This window comes from Micropterus dolomieu, linkage group LG05 (genome assembly GCF_021292245.1).
Source record: "Micropterus dolomieu isolate WLL.071019.BEF.003 ecotype Adirondacks linkage group LG05, ASM2129224v1, whole genome shotgun sequence".
NCBI classification, from domain to species: Eukaryota; Metazoa; Chordata; class Actinopteri; order Centrarchiformes; family Centrarchidae; genus Micropterus; species Micropterus dolomieu.
Window position 1 is genome coordinate 6,838,728 of NC_060154.1, and position 22,374 is coordinate 6,861,101.

At 40.6% G+C, this 22,374-nt stretch overlaps 2 protein-coding genes across 5 annotated transcripts in view; one reads left to right on the forward strand and one right to left on the reverse strand.

The window, feature by feature from the left end:
* Window positions 1-9,423: 9,423 nt before the first annotated feature.
* Window positions 9,424-12,156, reverse strand: ccn1 (cellular communication network factor 1). The gene is made up of 5 exons (XM_046050717.1): window positions 11,929-12,156; window positions 11,495-11,726; window positions 10,882-11,226; window positions 10,557-10,759; window positions 9,424-10,441 (listed from the first exon to the last, which is right to left on the reverse strand). The coding sequence occupies exons 1-5, from the start codon at window positions 11,974-11,976 to the stop codon at window positions 10,139-10,141; spliced, it is 1,131 nt and encodes a 376-aa protein (XP_045906673.1). The 5' UTR covers window positions 11,977-12,156; the 3' UTR covers window positions 9,424-10,138.
* Window positions 12,157-13,270: 1,114 nt separating this feature from the next.
* Window positions 13,271-22,374, forward strand: part of ddah1 (dimethylarginine dimethylaminohydrolase 1) — a 113,646-nt gene continuing 104,542 nt past the window's right edge. For 2 of the 4 annotated variants that reach the window (XR_006825098.1, XR_006825097.1), the window contains exon 1: window positions 18,735-19,295. Coding sequence is in view for 1 of the 4 variants with exons in the window: in XM_046049363.1 (XP_045905319.1) it covers window positions 19,002-19,295 (294 nt within the window). In the remaining 3 variants the exon portion in view is untranslated. Of the gene's footprint in view, window positions 13,607-18,734; window positions 19,296-22,374 lie in introns of those variants that run through there. The other 2 variants (XM_046049365.1, XM_046049363.1) reach the window with 2 other exon arrangements.

Consider the following 22,374-nt stretch of genomic DNA (forward strand, 5'->3'; position numbering starts at 1 on the left):
AGGTAGTTCATTTGTTAAGATGTGTTGAGTGTTTATTATAAAATTGGTTGAGACTGCTCTTCATCACTTCAAGCTACACTTTTTATTTCATTTTTTTCTGAAATAAGCACTTTATTTTAGTTTAATTAAAGGTAGGTATAATCGTGAAAACTGACTATTGATGTGTATATATATATATGTACATGATTATTTGATTTGACAGTTGCTGACTCATTTTATAGCTCTGAATGATAATGGAAGTTAGTCGTTATGATGTTCTGGACCTTCGCTTCAGGAAATTTGCTCTAACTGGACTCCTCAATCAGACTCCTGAATGATTTGATCATTATGAACAGATGGAGATGGAGCTTTAAAAGTGAATTTTATGAACCCTGTGATCATGAATGATTGTAAGCTCCAGAACACCTAATAAATGGACTACAAAGATCATGGACAATGCAGTGCACCGTGAAACACAATGTTTAAGCCAGCATGGATGATAAATCCTTGTGTTCAGAAAAAAGGATCTTCTGTTTTCACCTCAACTGGACAAACTCTGCTGATGAAGCTTGTTTGTGAACAAATGGCCTTTAATATTGGTTTAATGTGTTTAACTTTTTGTATTTTTATTACTTTTTTTAACTTGTCTTGAAAAACACGATACAAATGATGACTACTCATCATTAATAGAGCAAAATTGAAACAACCCCAGGTTTCTTTTCAGCACTGTAGCCAGGCTGACAGTTACAGTTCTATTGAGCCATGTATTCCCATAGCTCTCAGTTATTACGACTTCATGAGCTTCTTTAATTATAAAATTCTAACTTTTAGAATCAAAATTCATCGAGACCTGCCCTCAACTGGCGCCGACATATCTCTAAACTCAGGAACCTTAGAAACAGCTGTAAAACCAGATATATGTTTAGACTGCTTTGCTTCCCTCAGTCTTTACCAATTAACTTCAATAATTTCTTCATCTAAACCATTAACCTGCCTCTTCTAGGCTGCTTAAAGAAGTTTTACCCTTAGTAAGCACATCTCTACTAGATATAATTAATCTATCTTTATCAACAGGCTATGTACCACAGTACTTAAAAGTAGCTGGAATTAAACCTCTAAAGCCCAACCTTTATCCAGATGTTTTAGCAAACTATAGACCTGTATCTAGCCTTCCATTCCTCTCTAAGATCCTTGAGAAAGCAATTGCCAAACAGCTGTTTGACTTTCTACATAGCAATAGTTTATTTGAGTTCATCATAGCACAGAGACAGCACTGGTGAAAATTACTAATGACCTCCTAATTGCATCAGACAAAGGATCTTAGTGCTGCATTTGATACCATTGACCATCAGATCCTATTACAGAGACTGGAACATTTCATTGGCATTAAAGGAACCTCTCTAAGCTGGTTTAAGTCCTATTTATCAGATCGATTTCAGTTTGTACCTGTTAACGATGAGTCCTCCATGTACGCCAACGATAGTCATGGAGTTCCACAAGGATCTGCTCGGACCAATCCTCATCACTTTATATATGCTTCCTTTAGGCAATATTATCAGGAAACACTCCTTAAAGTTTTATTGCTATGCAGATGATACTCAATTATATCTATCAAGCCAGATGAAACTCATCATTTAACTAAACTTCAAATGTGCCTTCAGGATGTTAAAACCTGGATGACCTGTAATTTTCTAATGTTAAACTAAATGGTTCTGCACAAGGTTCTGCCTCTTAAAAGGAAGTTTTTCCTCACCTCTGTCGCCTAGTGGTTGCTCTTGGTGGGAATTGTTGGGCTTCTGTAAATAACATCAGAGTACGGTCTAGACCTGCTCTTTTATGAAAAGCCCTCTGAGATAACCTTTGTTGTGATTTGGCGCTATATAAATAAAATAGTATAGTATAAATAGTTGAGAGTAATCTTAACACATTACTCTCAAAAGGACATAGCTGTGTTTTAACACTCATTAGGTAATGCGTCCCTCTGTTGACTATTTGTTTTAGTTGAAAACTAAAGGAAACCGGCCTCATGCTGTGCCGCAGTCACCTTTCGAAGTTCAGCAAAGTTCTCCATTCTGTCAAGCTTCAGTAAGACCATTAGTCTCATTTTTCCATCAGCTAATAAAAGTTAATGTTGACATGCTTGTTTTTCTGACACCTCTGGGGTGTCTCCTTGTGTGAATGCTCTTACGCATGCGGGGCCTCTACACACTGTATTCTTACCTAATGTTAGTTTATTACAACAACAGCTGAGGGAAGAGTGCCAGTAATAACTGAGAGAATAGGTCATTGGCGGGGCCCGTGTTTTTCGAACACCTACTAACCTCTTTTGGATGTTAAGACCTATGGACAGGCTACCTTTCATGTTTGGCCCGTGGTGACGCATTTTCCACCCTTTTGCTGTCAGAGGCGATGAGCTCACATCTGACTGTGCATCCTTCTGCAACGGAGGATTCAGAGACCCCTAACTCATTACTCCTCGTCATAAAGTGCAAGTTTAATGTCAATGTTCAGGTTTCACCTTATACTGAAATATACAATCTTTGAAAAAATGGGCTGACAAGATTTAACCACGCAAAGGTTTAATGCAGTAGTGTGACAGTTTGGGAAATATGCTTATTCAACTTTAGGCCTACAGTTCAATGAAAAGATCGATACCACTGTCATGTCTTTCTGTTAAATACAAGCCAGCAGCAGGTTAACCCAGCTTAGCATAAAGACTTGAAACAGGGAACCAACTTGCCTGCCTCTGCCAAAATCCACCAGAAGTAGTCTCACACATACAAATTGTTGTTTTTATACTTAAGGTGTAAAGGCACTGGTAGACAGATCAAGGCCTACTGTCCGACTGTTTTCAGTGATTATTATGAAATAAGCTAACCGACTGCCTGCTGTAGCTTCATATTTACTAAACAGTTATGACGCTGTTACTGATTGTTTCTTTTAACTGTCAGCAAGAAAGTCTACAATTACCAAAATGTCAAACTATTCATTTAAGTAAGCCATGCCTGTGTCAGCCAGGCTATGGCTATGATGGTGCTGTATTGGGCCTTCTCGTGCCACCCACAGTAGTGAGCGTTTTACTAATATTGACTACTGATTGTCTTACAGTCAGATAGGTTTAAAAATCTGTTCTGTCCATACAGAATAAAAACATACAGTACTTAAATATGTGGTACCTTTTTAACAGACAAATTGATTGTTTGCTTTGTGTAGAAACTAATGTAATATAGAAGAAGTAGATGAAAGTACAAAGTAGGAACCTCTGGTGCTTACACATCTGTTCTTTCTTTTCTCATGGCTTTGCCTGTGTTGAATTACCACCCATTTCATTTTAGCAGTTCTCTTAATTTTCTATCTCAATAAAGTTACTCAATGTGACCACACAAAAGCTCAGCTTTTGTTTCTGTTTGATGTTAAAAGTAAATTTGAGCTGTTTTTAGTCTGTGGGGAACACAGGCATTGTAAATAATTCCTCCAATTTCAGTAAATTGCCCTTTGAAATTTCTGTAGTTGGTTTTCACTTAATTTGTCTTGATTTGGTGGGCAGGGCTTCATGCAGAACTGGTTTTTATGACACCAGCTTCAGGACATCTCTGCTGTGGTGGCCTTATCCAAAAACGGATTAAAATTGGCACAACTGCACCAGGAAAGGCATGTACTGAAGCACAAAATCATGTTTCCAGATTCTGATGTCACCCATTTTCACATGGCAAACTATGAATCATTTATCAATCACAACCTCCAAAATGCATGGAAAATATTCTCAGTGTTCAAAATCAAACACATCTGCATCCAAGTCTACAATTTTGCATGCATATTTCACATTATAAATTGAAGGTCAACCGCTTTCGCTTATCACAAAGTTCCAAGCATAGAGAAGTGTTACTAAATGAGGCCATCTGTTTTTGCTAAAAAGAAAAACTATACCATAGTTATTTTCTATTGTCTCTTCATAGTCTAGCTCTTGGTGCTCCCTCATAAATCTATACTCTTAACATGCAGGTCACGTAAGATAAAGCCTAAATGTATCTTTAGTGTAGTTTGTACAATGCATGAGTATTACTAAATTATGAAATCTTAAAATTTAGGACAAATTTAAGCAGAATGCTGCAGAGCCTTTGGCTGATTGAAACTAGGATAAACTAACATCACTTTTATAAACAGACCAGCAATATTGTCACTGCAATCACCTCTGTGACTGATCCCAAAGTTGTTTGCAGGAAGTGATTCACTTGTTCCCTTATGTCTGTCTTGTGTCAATCTGACAGTCTGAACCAACAAAGGCTGCTCATTTTCTGCTGTCCTTTTCTTATCAGCCTCAAGCTATCATGGCCAAGTCAAAAGTACTTGCCATTGCCTCATGAGACTTTTGGATCATATTTTCTGTCTACTACATTATCGAATCTGCTTGGACCTAACTGTATGCAGACAGGAGTGACTGGGAGGAAGTGACTGTGCCGGATAAGGGAATACAGGTCCATTTCCTGAAATCAGGCCTGGGATGGGTCCTCACAGAAAAGCACCTGTACTTGTGGGGGCCTAGTCAGTGTAGGGTTCTGGTGTATTGGTGGTAGAGAGAAAATGAATGATATGCAACCGATGTTCCCAAGCTCCCTTTTTATGAAGGGAGTTAAAGATTCAGTGCTTTAAACCCTCCAACAGCAGCTTTTAAACCAAACTCCTGGATAGCTGCTGGACTGTGTCCTTAAGTGGGGATACTCATGAGTCCCTGGCTGAGCACTGGTGTCTTTTTCATCAAAGAACAACAGTGTTCCATCTGGACAATTGTGTGCCACAGAGGAGACGCTGCAGTTCAACAGTTAAAAGTATCCAGCCTTCTTTAAGTCTGTTTGTGGGGGTCCTGGAGAGGGCACCACCTAGGGACTGTATAGTTGTGCAGGGGGACTTGTGTACATTTATGCCTGTCGTGGACTGTCCAAAATAGCCCTGTCTTTAGGCAGGATGATTGAGGGCCAATGATGATTCACTTTGAAGTCATATCATCTGATCTGTCATGTTTGATCTTGTTTTTGGCTATAGTTGCTGTTGAAGTTAAGTTGGTGCGTCTGGCATGTCCTGGAGTAATGTCTGGTTGAGTGTGAAGCAGATGGAATGAGACTTAGTACCTCCAAATGTCCAAGATAATATAATAATAATAATAATCCTTATTTGTAGAGCACTTTTCAAAAACAAGTTACAAAGTGCTTTAACAAGTGTAAAGAAAGAAGATGCTGTCCCATGTGTAGTAGTTCAAATATTTTAAAGTCAACGAAGGCAAGATGTAGTGTGAGATCAACAGGCAGACTGGTGAAGGCTCGGCATTGGCTGTGAAGCAGGCATTTTACTAATTTAAATTGTCGTTTTGTGTTTGCCTTTTTTTATGTTGCTTATATGTAAAGCACTTTGAATTGCCTTGTTGTTGAAATGGTCTATACAAATAAACTTGCCTTGCCTAATATCTACCTACCTTTCAAACGTCATTTATAGTCATGACTCCAGGGATAGTATGTGGAGCGCAACATTAAGAGGAAGCTTGGAATGAAACTTCTGCTCCTTCGCATTGACAAAAGAAGTCAAAAAAGTTGAGCAGGATGTTTCTGGAAAACCTCTCTGTGAATATGTTCTTGTCCAATTGGGAAGAAACCCCAGAGCAGTCCTAGAATATGCTGAACAGGATTATATATCCCACCTGGCCTGGGATTAATAATCATGATGTCTCTACAACTCTGAGATAAAAACATTTAAAATGCCATGCCATTTTGTATTCTCATGCAACATCCTGAATGTCATCACATTTTGCCTTACCATCTATTCTGCTAAGTCCATATAGGCTATTAATGTAAGGCCACATTTGGTAAGTGCATGTGTATGTGCTTCTTTCCTTAAGTTTATAGATATTTCTTTGTGTGTTTACTTAATTGCAGTTTGTGATGGGCACTTTTTTACTGCACAAAGCCTAGAGTCGTTGTCGCTCATTAGCTACATTTCCATGGCACAGCCATTGTCAGCTCCAAAGATCAAAAGATGCAGAAAAAATCAGAACTTGTGTTCAGCGGAAAGTGGGTGGCGATAAAATGACTAAGGTCTTACTAGCCCTCATCTCATCACAATTGTGGAAAAAAAGGCTGCAATTACCCAGCATGGGGGAGACAAAAGAGTAGGAAAATACATCATTCTTGTCCTTTAGTGTTCCATAGAAACATCAGCAAAGTCTTGATCCTCAGGCCAAGCACTGCTTATGAGTTCAATTCACGTTTTTAAATGCTAACCAAGAAAATAGTGTTTTATGACATCAATCATTGTGGTGAAGTTTTAAATGATCTGTGAAATAAATTAATATAGCTTCTCTGCATTTATGTGACCCACATTTACAAAACGTTTAAATGCCAAATTTGAGCATATTTACATGGAACACAGAAGACAGTAGCTGTCTCTTTTGGAAAGTAGTTGTCACAGGCATCACACTGTTTTTGTTTTAAGAGTCGCCTGCTGTAAATGAACTTAATTCAGAGTAAATATATCATTTACGAAGGACAAAGCCAGTAAGCGCAGGGGAAGTGATATTATACCAACTCTGCATTTAGTCCTTGAAATCCAGGTTTCACAATTTATATCCATGATGACACTTTTAGCCGTTTTTGGAGGCAAACATAAATGCTAAAACAAAGGAGCTGTAGTGTATGCAAAATTACAGCTTCTGCTTATGTGATCTCATTGGTCTGCCCATTTTAAACAATAGCGAGAGCAGCATATGCCAACATTAGCTCAGCTGTTGGCGATGTGTGCCCCCTTGGAGATTATTCAGTCCAACATTGTCTCCATTGGGCTGAGACTCAAGACGCCCAGAGACTCATTGCTGCCTCTCCCATCAATGCTCAGCTTGTTTGAGCAAATAATCTCTCCAGTAGCCCGGCGGCCCTCTGGGGATAGACTGAACAATCCAACAGCCTGGGAGGGAATTGACTCTGATTTTCCCCTAAGCCTGCTCATCAGTTATTCTTATGTAATTGCAGCTGGGGATCTCATGGGTGTGTCAGAAGTTGCATCACGGTCACTGGTGTGTATGTTCATGCTGATTGCAACAGGAGGGTCCCACACCCTGTCAGGATTTGGCAAATACTTGTCTTTTACATCACTGTGTTTCACTGAGAAATGTAACATGTAATATGCAAATACATCATCGCAGCATAATTCAAATGTTAATCCAGTTTTAGCTGCACATTTGATAACAATGAGTATTTAAGATTTGCAGGTGTTATCAGGTGAGTGAATGTAGAATATTTCAAACAGAATGCTTTTTCCTGTTTTGTCCAGCAGATGGTGCTTTTTAAAACAAGTGGCTGCCTCTGCATTTGTACTTGGTGGCCACCCTCTAACCCTCCTTGCTTCTTGCCCCTGGGTTCTTATAACAGTGAATATTAACCTGAAGTTATAGACCGGGGGCTGTAAAATAGCTGACATCAGTGCTCAGCAGCTTCCAGCATGTTGTAATGGCCAGTCTCGATCCTGTTAGCTTCTGGTTGCACAGGATTACGTAGTGCTTGATGAAGCCTTAATGCTAATGTCTTTGTCATATAAACACATTTTGGGTTCAGGGAATGAGGTAGCCGCTGAGTGATTTAATTGCAGGGGCGCATGTGTGTGAGAGCCTTGTTTTCCTGTGTGAGAGTGATAGTTTTTACAGGTTTTCTGTGTTGGCTGGGACACTGATTTACTTCTCACATGATCTCAAGCATGATCTTTTGGTTCTCTGAAGGAGTTGAGGCTGAGAGATTGTGGAACTCGCCACTGTGCTTGTCTGTATTATAAAGGAATGCTACGGATGACCGAAAGGACTGCTCACATAACATACAGGTGCCATTACATAACCAAGTTAGCTGCATTGTGGTAACAAGACAAATGATAGTTTGATTGCACAGCACTTACCGAACTCTGAAGGGCAGAGATGGAAATTTTCTTCGTTAGGAAGCAACAGAAAGTTAAAGAGTAAAAACAGGGCTCCCTGAAAGTGTTTGGACTGTATATCCAGGCTGCAAAGGGCAGCCACACATCTTTGTGATTAGGAAAACCTCAGAAGCCTTTCATGTGAGCAATCTGTAAAACCTCAGTGGGCACATCCTGTGCGGTATGCAGCTCAATCAAAGGCAATGTGTCCTGCTCAACCTCTTATTAAATACACTCGATTAAGACTTCCTTCCAGCAGCTAGGCAGAAAAGTTGTGAAGGAGTGCCATGTAACTTCAGATAGAAACATTTTTATAGTTGTTTGTGAAGAAAAAATACCTTTTGTGGATGCACCAGTACTTGGGAGTTTTTGTGTATATTTGGAAAGTCTTCTTAGCTAAAGTGAACATGTTGCTCTGAAATATTTTCCAACATCTGCCGCCCATCAGGATGTCTGCTTTCTGAGCCACTGCTGCATTCCTGAGCCGCTCCCTCTACCTGGATCAAAAAAGAAACCCTTCCTTGTCGTTGCCCCTGAGCTTTGCTCTCACTACCCCAGTTCAAACTGTACTGTAGGTATTTGTACCAGGTGCAAGCATCTGCCATCTCTGTGCCTAAGAAAGAAAATTATGCATGTCCTTTTCATGATGTGTGTTCTTTAATTATACATTTCATATTACATTGGGGTCATAAAACATACAGGACCAGGTAAACATCAGTAATGAAAACACCAGAGCAGGAGCCATGAGGTGTTTGAGACAGTTGCAACACACTGTTTCAGTAGCTGGAAAACTGAATTTGAAGTTTCTATGGCCCTGTTTCCTGTTCTTCCCCTGTTTCTACCTCATAATAGTATTTCTTAATGCATGTTAAACTGAAATCTGGAAGGGAGACTTAAGCCCTCCCTACTTCACAGGGCTGTTTACAACTCTTTAGCAGACCCCTGCAGTTTAAGAGCCAACAGAGGCCAATGCAACTAATTCACTTTTAAAGGCAACTGCTAATGAATTAGGTCAGTTTGGTAGTGCTGTCCGCTGTGTGAAAAAAAGCTTCCCAGGGAATGCATTCTTTGTATACAGCCCATTGTATACAATAATAGCCATTGTCCTTCTTGCATGGTGTCTAATCCCAGCCCATTCAGAGCAGCACTTAAGATTCTTGGCATACTCCCATACTCATTGCTACTCGTGGACTTAATCTTTTTTTCCCCCTCTCAGAATCAGTCAAGTGTATGGCTTAGCCAGATCAAATGAAAGCAAGCTAGCTTGCTGCAGAATGGCATTCCAAAGCACAGAAAGTCAGGAGAGAGCGCCTCCAAGGTTGTGTTATATAAGAACAGACTGACCCGTTCAGTGTCTGTCTGAGAATCTGTTGGGTCTACACAATGATATAACAGGAGGATTTTCTCTAGATCCCCCCCCCCCACACACACACACAGCCTTTAGCATGTGAATGTTGTACTTTGTTTGTACCGTACAGACTGAACTCAGTGAAAGCAGTGTCATATTTCATAAATAAATCAGTTTTATTTTGTAGCATATAAAATTAAATCATTTTACAATTTATTCCAGTATGACATAATATCCAAATAAAGTAGCTACATTTTTGATAAATAATATTAATAACAATAATAACAACATTCATTCATCCTTTGACATGTTTCGCTTTGTCTTTTTCGTGAAGGGAGTTCAATAGCTGCCACAAAACATGAACAATAATGCCCACGTCAGGAAGGAATGAAACCACACACTTGTTAAACAAGTCCGGAGGTTACATTTCGGTGTCTTGTTCTTAAGATACAGGATGGTATGCTAATTGAAGTTGCGCATGTGCATATCTACATATACACACACAAGTCTACAGTCTGTGTCATGTCTGATGTAAAGGATCAAAATATACACAGTGAATTGATATCAGCGACTAACATAAATGTACAAATATTAATTACATCTTGCTCCATAACGAAGCTACTTCTGATGCTCCATTAATATGAAGCAGTTCTTAATTAAGAATGCTGATGTAGTCACAGCAAACAGTGCACTTCATTAAGTCCTCATGATGTAAGCCCACAATTCCTTGGGAATCTAGTTACAACAAGAAGCTGGTATTTGATTGGTAGTCTATTTACACCCCTGCATTCATGTGGACAGCCACTGGCTGCCAGTACTGCTGATGGTCTCTTTCTCTTGTTGAGGGGTTTGGATGTTTTTCACCAATTAGTCTCTGAACTTGTGGATGTCATTGAAGAGGCGGTAGAAGGGATAGGAGGCTTCGCTGGCATGGGGACAGTTGTACGTGCACTTGCAGGACTCGATCATCATGATGTTCTTGTTGAAGGTCTCGCCATCCTCACAGCGGAACTTGACACGGATGGTTCTGGTGTCATGGGGGGTGCAGCAGCGGCCGTCCACACAGGCTCCGCAGTATTTGGGCCTGTACTTCTTCAGGCTGGAGCAGCCGGCGTAGGTGAACTTCACTGGCTGGCTGGATTTCTTGGTTCTGCTGCACTTCTTTCCTTTCTGCAGAGGAATAAAGAAGGAGATGGAGATTAGTTGTGCACTCAGACCCAGAAGTTATGCAGTTTCAATATCATGAATGCTTCCATCACATTCAAACATGGTGGCTTAAGCTTACCTTCAGACTGGAGTAAGGTGACTGGGTGCACGGTCGCACTTCACAGATTCTTGTCTCTTTGACCAACTTGCACTCGCTGTTGTTGTTCGTGACTCTAGTGGAGATGCCGGTTCCACAGCTCTTGGAGCACTGGGACCAGGGTGTGGTTTGGACGATGCACTTCTGGCTGTCAAACATGTGGACTTCAGGCTGTGCTCTGAATGCTGTCATTAAAAAAAATAAATAAGAAACATTAGCATCTTAGAAACTTGCATATTTTAAGATCTTCTATGTAATTATATTCAGAAAAAAAACAAATTATTTCCAGGATGAAAGTCTTTCTTACCAGGTAGAGACTTGAGTCCTCCCTTGACAATAGTAATGAGCTCGTTCTTGTTGGTGAGGTCTCTTTCCAGCTCATCAGTCAACGTGTCTTTGCCAAAGATCCTCTCTGGGGTGTCTGTCTGCTTGCCATCATTACACACCCACTCTTCACAGCACTGGCCTGCTACCTTGACCAGTCTGGGGTTGGCACAGCCCAGGTTGGGCAGGGAGAGCTCCTGTGGGCACAGCGGGACACATCCCACTGCCCCATCGATACATGTGCACTGGTGTTTACAGTTGGGCTGGAAGCTCTCTCCGTTCTGGTAGATCCTGCTGTTGTACTCGCAGGGTCTACCCTCTGACTTGGCTTCAGCGTGAGAAAAAAAAAAGAGGAAAGGATTGTTATTCTTTGCTGTGCTGCTCAGAGACTCTGCTGAAGACTTCATATAGCTGCCAGGTAAGGATCACCTAAACTGTGAAATTCTAGAGGCTGCCTGAGGAGTTTCTTTCTATCTGTATTCCACAGTGTTGAAATCACACAGGGTCCTATACTCCTGAATCAAGTCTCCTTATTTAAAAATACTACTTCAAACTAATTCCAAAGCATGCAGAAGCTGGATGGTCTGTATGCATACCTCGGCAGATGCCACGAGTAGTAGCAGCAGCAAAGCTGGCCCCAAAGTTACACTCCAGCCCTTTAGTGTGGTCACAAGGCTCGGTCAAGCTGCAGTCCTCGTTCAGCTGCCTGGCGCAAACTTTGCAGCAGCCGCAGCCGTCCAGGACAACGCTCACTCCGGGTGCGCACTTGGGCATCTCCAGCGGACACTCACACACAGAGAGGCAGGAGGAGGAGGAGGAGGAGAAGACCTGCACAACCAACAACAAAATCTATCAAAGACTGAAGCTTTTGAAGTCATGCTACACAGAGTATCCAAAAACTAGTAAATCTCTCAGCATTTCGTCCCGTTAAAACCAACATGTGTGTATTTCTCCTTGCGTTACACTAAATAAAGAACATTATTCCTGCTGAAATGTTTCTCTTTCAGATTGAAATGGAGAAATAACTCACCAAGTTGAGGCTTCCAAGGAAGGTAACGACAACAGTAAGCATCAGCATCTTGGATAAATTTTCTTCTGCTCGTTCTAGAGGAATCCTGGTCCCAGTTTTATTAAAAGTAGATATAGTCTTTCTTCGGAGGAGTCCTTAGGTATTCCCTCACCCAATCGTCTTTTGATTTGTTTGCTGGTAGTCTCTAGTGTTAGAGGCTCCTTTTAGAGTAAGAAGCTTTCGGTAAAGCGGTTGCAGTCTGCTGAGGTCCAGCCACCTCCGGACTTTTATATCGTAGTGGAAAGCTGACGTCGTTCCTGGGCTGCCTGCTGAACTGTTCCCAAACTATGCCAGGAATGTTTCTCGGCGCATTTTCCATCTAAGACATAAGCTCCACCCTGTCTAAACCTTTCTCTTTTTTTCTTTCTCAAATGGATTTTTCCCCCCTGGATCCCATATGAACGCACTTTTCCGTCTCACATTTTTCCCTTCTTGTTTATCCCCCTTTTATTTTCTTCCTCTGCTCGCTTCTCACATCTATCAACTCAAGTTCAGTGGACTTTTCCTCTAGAAGTAGTGTCGTTAAGGTTCTTTATTGCGCCGCTTAGGTGCTTTATTTTTCACCTCCTTTCACTTTATGCAAACGTGACTAAAAGAGGTCATTGGATATTGTATAACTTCTTGGTTTTAATGCATCAGGTGACATGTTTTAAGTTTTGAAAGTGCTTGCTTCTGTTATGCTGTGATTAAAAATATTTTTTAAAAACATGCCAGGGGATATCCTCAAGAAATGCCCCATAGTATAGAAAAAGTATTATACTGTTTCTGTAAACTTATTTCAGTATCAGTTGTGTCCCCCAGGTTTATTAGGCTACTCGTATTTTTTTTTGTCAGTAATGCTTTTGCTGATAGAGGCGAGAAAGGAATTTGTTAAATACACTTTAATACCATGTTGCAGTGGCCACGTTTAAAATAGCTGTAGGTCTTTCTCTATGAGTCTAAAGGTGTGGGCAGAAATACGTTTAACAGCGTCTATTTCTGGCTTTCCAGTGCCTTTATTCGGAGGAGCTAAGCGTTTCCAGATGCGCACCAGAGCTCAGACGTAACAATATTGCCATATTTGGTATGGCAGTAGCCTACATTATTAACATATTTCCCTCTCTTTGGCCAGCAGACCACAAAGCATTCCTGACAGCTTTAAGGCTTGTTAAATGTGTTCTTCATGCAGGGAAATTCCTTTGCATTCATTCCTTGAGGCAATTTGACTTTTCACGCAATCTGTCCATCACGTTTCGGGATGGGGGTGTGGGGGAGTGGGACCCGTTTTAGGTAATCCAATTTTCCACAAGAGATGTTGTGGTGTTGGTGGGGGGAGACAAATACTTGGTCTTTGTCTCTACTTTTTTACACAAGGGGTCTCAATAAGTCACTTCCACCGAAGTTTTCAAATTATTCCGATTGATGAAAACTTTCACCAGATGGAAACGAAGTGCGTAAAGACGCAACATATAACCATTATTATTGCCATGAACGGCTGGCAGATTCCAAAGAGGACATTTTTCATAAGGGAAGAGTGTTTATTTGTGTTTATAGCAGCGGACATTTCACTTCTCTCTCCCATATATTATCATGTGTAGTTTTACCATGACGATATACTGAGACAGCAGCAGTCCAACAAGACGGCTGGAGAACTTCTCCGGTGAGTTTGTACTTATTTTGTTTGTCAGTTTAATCTGTGGACGTTAGTTGACTTTGATGAGTTAATGAACAGCTTTTACCCGCAAAACCGGGAATCATCATCGCACTCCAGTTAAATGAACATGAGTAATAGAAGCTAAAATTTATTATTAAAAGATTCTGTTCATTCAGCAAAAGTAAATAACTCCGGTTAGTGTTTCTTTTTCTTTTTCTTATTTGTGGGTCTCTTTGTACCCGATGTGACACTGAAGCTTTTTGAAACTTAAAGTAATCTTGACTGTAGGTCTCTGCAGGCGGGCTGTCTGGGCTTGGGTTGTGAGTTATAGTTTTTTTTTAATGACAAATGTCACTAAACACTGCATACATCAGATATGATATTAATATGATTACATTGTGAACAGATCCATGCAGCCTGTATCGAGTATTTGGACTGGAGGTGTGTTCAGCCTATTTGGATAGGGGGTGTGTCTGTGTGAGCACACATGTGCAATGGTTTCTTGTGTGTATTTCGTATTTCCAAGCTGTATTATGCCATATTATGTGTGTGTCCATTTGCCTGTCACAGACGTCAACATCAACAACTCAGCCTGTGAAAACAGTTGTAAAATGTACTTTATGACTCTGGGACCTTTACAAAGTAACCCTGATTATATGATCATCTCAGTTTGTGCTTGGAGACAAAATGTCTTTAACAGAAAGCCTGAGTGACAAATGTGGCCATAGAGTTTGAAAGACATGGGCTTTTACCATGCAGCAATGGTATACTGTAATGTCATGTTTTGTTTGACTGTCCTCTGCTATGTTGAACTAAAGTCTCTCAAGTGTGTATGTGCATACTTTATGTGAGTCTATGTGTATGGCTGCATGTGTGCATCCGCTCATGTGTTACAGTGATAGGAAACAGAGTTGTCATTGTACGTCAACGGAGAATAATATTACAGTAATCTTCATTCCTTAATTATCCATTCAGTTCAGGTAATATTCCAAAAGCAGCACACTCATCTCTGTGTTGCAATTGCCCTGGCATAATTATTTCCACTATGGCTGCCCTATCACCCCACACATACAACATACAGTGCACACTCCTTATGCCCCCCAGAGGATGGGGTCTCTCTCCTTCCCAGAAATTATCGCTGGGTTATGCTCACAGCTCTGTAGCTCTGTAGTTATCTGAGTAGCTCCACAGCATCCAGCTGGGATGCTTAAGTGATTTCACTGTTCACCAGAGTTTGAGAGATTGTGTGTTGTGCTGCGGCTCAATGTAATGGAAACCCATTGTCAGATCTTACCAGGAGCACTCACAGTTGAAGAGCCAGCAGTTCACTGTCGGTTCTCAGGAAGTCTGTGGTGAGGAGCCCTCAGTCTCCCCATTTATGTCTATGTGACAGATGGAAAAGAACAGGACAGTCCGACATGTTTAAACAACAGATTCCATTGTAGTATATTCAAGATAAATGTCATAACTCGTATGCAGTGTGTACTAGCAACACTTCTTTTCTCTGTCAGCTCATGGAGCAGCAGGAAGTCTGCTGAGTTATGGGTCGTTCTTGTGTGAATGAGGGCAGAGATGAGGCCAAGGATTAAATTACTGAGTCAAGTTCTGAAGGAATATGGATCTAAAAAGGCTGTGGGAAGACCAACTCTGCATGAATTTCACAGGAGTTGTTTATGCATCTTTTGTCAGCAAGTTTAGCTTATTCTTTAAAGGGGTAAAAAGGTGCAGTCGATGTGTTCTGCCATTGTGTTTTTGTTATCTTGACATAAATGAAAAGGCCTTGAGGGAGGATGGCTATTTCATAATCTTGTTGTTTCTTCAGATTTGGTATTGTGTAATTTCTTCCTCCAAGATTATTTTGGGGCAGTTTCTGCCTAAAGCTGCAGGGTGCATATTTTTACTTTGGAAACAATTCCAAAGAAGTCAGACATATTCTACCAGCAGTCCATCTCGGTCTGTGAACTTGTGCATACATCTAGTACATGGCTATGGCATATCTCCTGTTAGTGTCTCTCGTGGTGTTCAGGATATTTTGATATACTTTCATTGTGCGTCTGTTCAATAGGATTGTAGTTATCCCTGAGCTGGGATGTGGCTAACACAATGAAGGTAAAGGTGTTTTTAGCATGCTTGTGCAGCAAAATGTCTTGGAAAAGGTGCAATTAATTAAGATATTCTATTTAACATGCCAGTGCCAGTGAAGAAGTTAGTAGCTAGAACTTGTAGTTCTTGTGCAAGCAAATGTACTTGTGTGTTGGCTAAAACAAGAAAATAATATTCCTTATTTTGCATTCTTGACTACATACATCATCTTCAAAACACTCACTGTGTGGTAATGGATGAATTTAGTAAAAGTAAAAGTGTATATTCCTCCACGTGGCCATTGTTGAATGGTTCTAAAATCTCTGACAAATCTTATGTTGATGCAGATCTGTTTGCTATGTAAGCTAGATTGCATATCTAGTCTCTTCTTAGTTTCAGACTTGATATATTTTTGAGATAGACTCTAATCAGCTGTTGGGGTGCAAACCTGACAGTCTGGAGGGGAATCTTAATAAAATACGGTAAGTTAAAATTCACATATTAATCCCTTAGTGTACAAATCAGAGTAATCTACAGCTTTGTCAAAAAATTACAAAAGAGGAACCTCCTCTTTGTCAAAAATGTAATCACCAGCTATGATTGTGTGGAAACATGCTTGCCATTTTTGTCTAAATTGGTTATAATAAAGACATCTTCATCAGGTAAAATTCTCTTTCGAATACTCTGATGCAATATTATCAATCTGTGGTACTCAGTGCATTCCAGGAGTTATTGAGTGATCAGGTGTTGTCATCAGCTTTTTTGGATTGCACAGTTTCAGATACTTCCTTTATAAATACAATACTTAATAAAGGATATGGATGGAAATATTTTATATTTAGTTATAATTAACAAATCCCATGATAACACCAAAAATAATGTGTTAGTCCATCTCTCAATACTTGATATCCCTACATGGTGATGTCTCTAAATGAAACATGTCTTGTCTATTGCTGTTGAATGCAGAGAAACTAAGTTTCTTAGCTGAACATCTTTGGACCCAATTGTAGCTGTTGAAATGCCTCCAGATACAATTAGTTCCACCTAGAAACATCAGTTGCATCATTTCATCTCATGTCATTTCATCACTTTACGTTCTGTGGTAATAGGGTTCATAAATGTGCCTGACTGCTTAGAGTTAGAGTCTGTGCACCTGTGTAATCACGCATGTCTGTGTCACTTTAGACATCTAGGATCTCATCGTGAGTCCAATCATACCAGACAAATAAGAGGTGCTGCTTTCTGTGCCTACTTCTTTCGCAGCTGGAGGATCGTGTCCGCTTTCAGTCATTTCTTTTATAGCTGCACAATGTACCAGCCAGGTGTGCCTGAAGTATGAGGGCTTTCCTTCATCTAAAGTAACCCAAATTCCTCAGCACGGAGAGAAAAGAGAAAGAGAGAGGTCTTTTCTTTGGCCACGTCCATCCATGATGAGGAATGATTGGGGAAAAAAGTCTGGGTGTGGGCAGGTGTTAGTGTTGGGAGGAGGGCAGTGGTTGGTGATCCTGGCTGGAGTGGAAAAAGGAATGTGGGGCTCCTGGAATGTTTAGAGCAGTTGGAAATAATTGAGTGAATTTGGAACAAGAATAGACAAACTGAGGTCCTGCAGTGGAAGAATGTGTTTCTGGGACGTCTGAAGAAACATTCCATCTATTCAGACAGCTTCACCGGGTCCAGAGCCTTCCTTAGATGGCACCATAGGGAATATCGCCCCCACAACCTCCCTTCCTCCTCCCAAACACACTTACTAACACAGCTCTTCCTTTGACGCTCTTCTTACCCTAGGCTTCTCACACTGCAGGACAAGCAGAGATCCTCCTTGATATATGTTCTTTGCCCTTGAAGTTTGTGTACATTGTTTCATAAAGTCTGCCAGGAGTGAAGCAGTTACATACTTGTATGTCTGCAAATCCGGTGCTCTTTCTTTCTTGCTTTTTATTTGTAACCGTTGAAACAAAATTTTATAAAAGCATCAACAAAGCATGGGAATCAAATAAGGTATACATTTCTTACCCTACTGTCTTTCTGGCCTTAGTTTTATGCAGATCCAGATACATTAACATTTGTATTTTTTTCAGTAAAGATCAATTTCCCCTAAAATTTCCACTACAAATATATAATATATATAATAATATATGCCCATTCATTGTTTAAGTCAAGGAGTTCCCAGCAGTGGTTCACTGTCCTTTTTACAGGGAACCAGTAAAAGTCAACATGGAGACAAGTTGCTTCATTTTTACTACTATTATCACATCACAATAGAACCTAAAATATAACCTCATATATTTTCCTAAAATGTTCATCTTTTCACATGACCAGAACATGTAGGAATGATCTGCATCCATGTGTCTCATATTCTTAACAAATGATTTCTTATGTTCTTGATATCAGTCATCTTAAGTCAAAGTGACATAATTCCAGAACCCACCATATATAATTCTCACTATTATGCAGCAAAATGTACCGGAGGAATGGTCCAAATACAGTCATCAGTGCTTGGATAGAAACACAAATGCCTACAATCACTGTTGATTGTACCAATTCATATTTCTCTGATTAATCGTTTTAACAATCATTAAAACAGAAAATATATAAATAATGCTGGCCACAGTTTCCTAAAGCTCACCATGATGTTTCCAAATTGCTTGTTTTATCCAACCAACAGTCCAATACCCAAGGATTTTCTGTTTTTTAGTCTATCAAATAAGACAAAAAAACAGTGAATAGTTTAAACTGAGAAGCAGAACAAGGTCGAGTTTTGCATTTTTGCTTGAAAAATTACGATTAATCCATAAAAATATTTACAGATTATTTTCTGTTGACTGACTAATCTATAAATCAACTAATTACCACAGGTAATTCCTATAAATATTGCTAAATAATCTGGGATGTGTTACATGAGGAACTATTCTATATTCTTAGACTTTTAATGCACGAAAGAGTTTGGCTTGCAGGCTGTGGTGGTTGCTGGTTCAGAATGGAATTGATTGAGCCATATGTTGTTTCAGACTGTCACTGGGCTGAACGCCTCACTAAAGGCTGACAGTCTCGTACGCTACACGTGATGGTCGGTGCGCGTCACCGAAGCGCCGTCGCTCGCCTGGAGACAGGAGCAGGGCTGACTGACACTGTGTGTGCAGGCTACTGTAAATAAAGAATAAAAACCCAACAAACTAACAGGGAACACATATGCAAGCCAGGCAGCATCGGGATAACTGATAGCAGTTTCTCTCATTCATTCGCTGAGTTGTCTGTTTGGGTGTTTTTCAGTCCTTTTTTTTTCCAGATTTGAGCGTGCCAAGTAAAGGGAAAGCTAAACATGGCTGGTTTAATGGCAGGTTTTGGTCATTACACCCACGCCGTCGTCCGGGGAATCCCTGCGTCCCTGACCAAAGAAGCGCTCCGGAGCAGCCAGTCGGACGTGGACCTGGCCAAGGCGCAGAGGGAGCACGAGGCGTACGTCGAGGTCCTGGGGACAAGGCTCGGGCTGGAGGTGGTCGAGCTCCCCGCGGACGAGTCGCTCCCGGACTGCGTGTTCGTGGAGGACGCGGCCGTGGTGTGTGGTGATACGGCGCTTATCACCAGACCCGGGGCAGAGAGCAGGAGGAGAGAGGTAGGGACGTATCATCATTATATTCCACAGCATGATTCAGTACGCCGAAAATAAAAAAAGTTTTGTTAGAGTGCAGAAGAACCCCACCCCCGTCTGCTTGTTGTGCTTACTTAGCATAATAGGTCTGCAGGTAAACAAGCAACAGTGATAAATATTAAGCTGCCGGATCCACATGGCAGTGGTTATATGATCATTAGCGAGGTTTTTAGACATAAACAAAATTTCTTGTAAAAGCAAGATATTTCCCTCTTTGAGACTTTGAGTCAGTTCATAATTAACTCAAAGTTAATGATCACTCCAGCTGTGTGATGGCACATTAAATCTTATGCAAAAAGGTGTGAAACTTGAGTTTTAGGAGGGATTACTCTGCAGGAGGCCTAAGTCTTGGAAAGCTGTAGCCTATATCACCAGCCATGCCCTATCATGATCATCATTCAACCACATTGTGCAACAGCATACAAAGGATATGGTGATTAGTGACATGAGGCAACGCCCATTTGAAAGACCTACAATATGTGCTCTTGTTGCAGTATAGATGTTCTTATTAAAGCAACAGTTTGAAAAAGCTAAGTTATGCAAGAATATTGTCTACACAGTGCACTTTCCAGGCATTTCTGAACTATTTATTGTCAGTTGTCATTCATTATGTATGTAGATTGTCAGTATAATTCATGGGATACTTCAAAGCATCAGAGACAGTCTTCATAACTCACACAGCAATTGGCTGATTAGGATGATGACAAGACCTGGAAAATATTGACATATTTTAGGAACTGAGAGGCTTCATTGATCTGCTGAACTAATGAATCAATACATTTTTAAAAACAAAGCAACAGTATGATGTGAGTGTAGCTGCAATGTCGTGCGGCTGTGTGTGTGAATGACAATGAGGGAAACGGTAGGACAGCTTCTGTGAATGCCCCTGTCATTTCACATCAGAGTCACTTTACTTGGCTCACTGGTCCTAATGGTCCCTAGCCTCAGAGGCGGCAGGGATATTGACTGAAAAGCTTGGTGCCGCTATCTTCAACCACATCATTTCACTTATGCCGAACGTGGTGCAAGTTACATTTGTATGCACATGTGCGCATGCCATCAGCACTCTGCCAAAACCCTTTCGCACATTTAAATTGTGAAATTGTTCATATTTCATACAGAGATAGCAGTGGTTTGGTTTCCCGCCCATATTCTGCTCATGGGAGATGTCAGCTGTGATGAATGAAAAACTGGCAAAGTCTGAAGTATAAGAGCATAAATTACATGTTTGCAAAGATTGGATTGTAAATATCACAGATGGATTCCAGTGAATGCATGACAATTTATTGTCTCGGGCAGAATTACAAGTGATCCAGCTGAATTGGATATATTGTTAATCATTTCTATTGGGAATCAATGTTACGCTATGTTACGTTTTCACATAAAACTGAGCCTAAAAACCTTTGATCCACAGTTAAGGTTATTTGGTCATTTCACTGTTAGTAATGGTCATCAATACTCAGAGCCATGTTTCTCAACCAATAACTGTTTTTAACTTGTTTTTTGTATATAACCAAAGAATAATGTCCGTTACCAAATTCAATGTGTTGCTCATAACACATATCGAATGCAGTATAATGCATCATAAGCACATTATAATTTAGAATTATAGTTAGTCTAGTTATAAATCTGAGCTGATGTTGCTGGTTATGCAAGAGGTACAAGATGTATCTAAACACAGCAGCATCACCAAAGTACCCAGCCATAATGGGTGTTAAACGAATACAGACTGTCTGAAAACGGTTCTGCAAACTCTCATTCTGCCTACTGTTTATTACTGCTGTCATGGAAACAGATAAGGTGCAGCTATCAGTCATGCATGTCTCCAGTCAAATTGCTTGCTTGAACCTCCCTGGCATGTAACATATCATAAAATAATTGTAATGCTTGTAATTTTCTAATGTTATTGTAAGTTTTGTAAGTGTTGCTTCATTAGTAACCCATGAACAGATGGTACAGTAATTATTAGGTTAATCTTTATTGACCTGAAAAATACTGGAAAATGGGAAACAGCTGTTGAACATTGTCTTTTTATCAGCCCTCTTGAGAATAAACCCTTTTGCTCATGGAGGTGGAAGTCTGCAATTGTGTGATCGATCACTTTGGGTCATGGTGAGGGCTTTTCCTACCTGTGTTTGCTTGGTCTGTTTCATTTATACCATCATGTTTGAATGCTCTGCCTATAAGTCTTTAAAAACATGCTGTATTGAAATAATTACCATATCCCATTGAGTGGTGAGAGTTGTTTCTGATCACATATTTACCTCTGACGTTTCAACAGCCTTGCATGCAGATTAGGCTCCACAGCCTAACTAAAGGCCCATTTATACTCCTGCGTAGGGTCTACTTGCGTACCTCCGCCGTAGGCTACGCAGGTAGCCATGCATTTATACTTGTGCGTAGGTGTGTCCGTCATTCTGCAATTACACCCCCAAACGCTAGTCGGCAGTAGCGCTACAGCGTCCACTGTGTTGACTCTTGCCGGCCGAGCAGGCTAACTTCCGGTTTAGCACTCTGCTAACGTAAATGGGGGTAAAATTGTATACGTGCAGCTGGTGTAGCCTTTTCAAATGTTACAGACCAAATGGATCACATTCGAGTCATTTCGCTCGGGTTGCGATGGTCAAATATATTGATTCAGTGTGTTACAGTTGCAGTTTTGGCCGCTAGTAAAAGTTACTTCAAAGCGCGGGGTACTTCCAGTCGGCTCGGAAGCATTGCGAGGCTACCCAGCCGACCAATCACAGTGCTTACGGTCTGCGTCGACTCGACGTGTAGTTACATTTTTGAGGAGGTGCACGTCAGGAGACGGCGTAGCTTCTGTGTAGCACCGTAGCCTACGCTGTCACCTACGCTGTCGATTCGACGCAGAAGTATAACTTACACTTAAGTGTTCATTCTATGTGACTAGTTCAGTAATAAACTTAAGTCAATAGTGACCTCTCAGGAAATGTATTAATGAGTGACTTCTCATTTCTAATGCATGATTTGCCCAGCACACTGTCTATTTTCTCTGCCTTGATTCACATATTCTCAGCCCTCA

What these genes read in the sequence shown, in the direction of transcription:
- ccn1 (XM_046050717.1), bottom strand. Translation starts at nt 11,976, where the DNA reads ATGCTGATGCTTACTGTTGTCGTTACCTTCCTTGGAAGCCTCAACTTG. An exon ending in AGGACTCAAGTCTCTACCTG is followed by an intron (nt 10,760 to 10,881) that starts GTAAGAAAGACT and finishes TTTTAATGACAG; the next exon opens with CATTCAGAGCACAGCCTGAA. An exon ending in CACCTTACTCCAGTCTGAAG is followed by an intron (nt 10,442 to 10,556) that starts GTAAGCTTAAGC and finishes ATTCCTCTGCAG; the next exon opens with AAAGGAAAGAAGTGCAGCAG.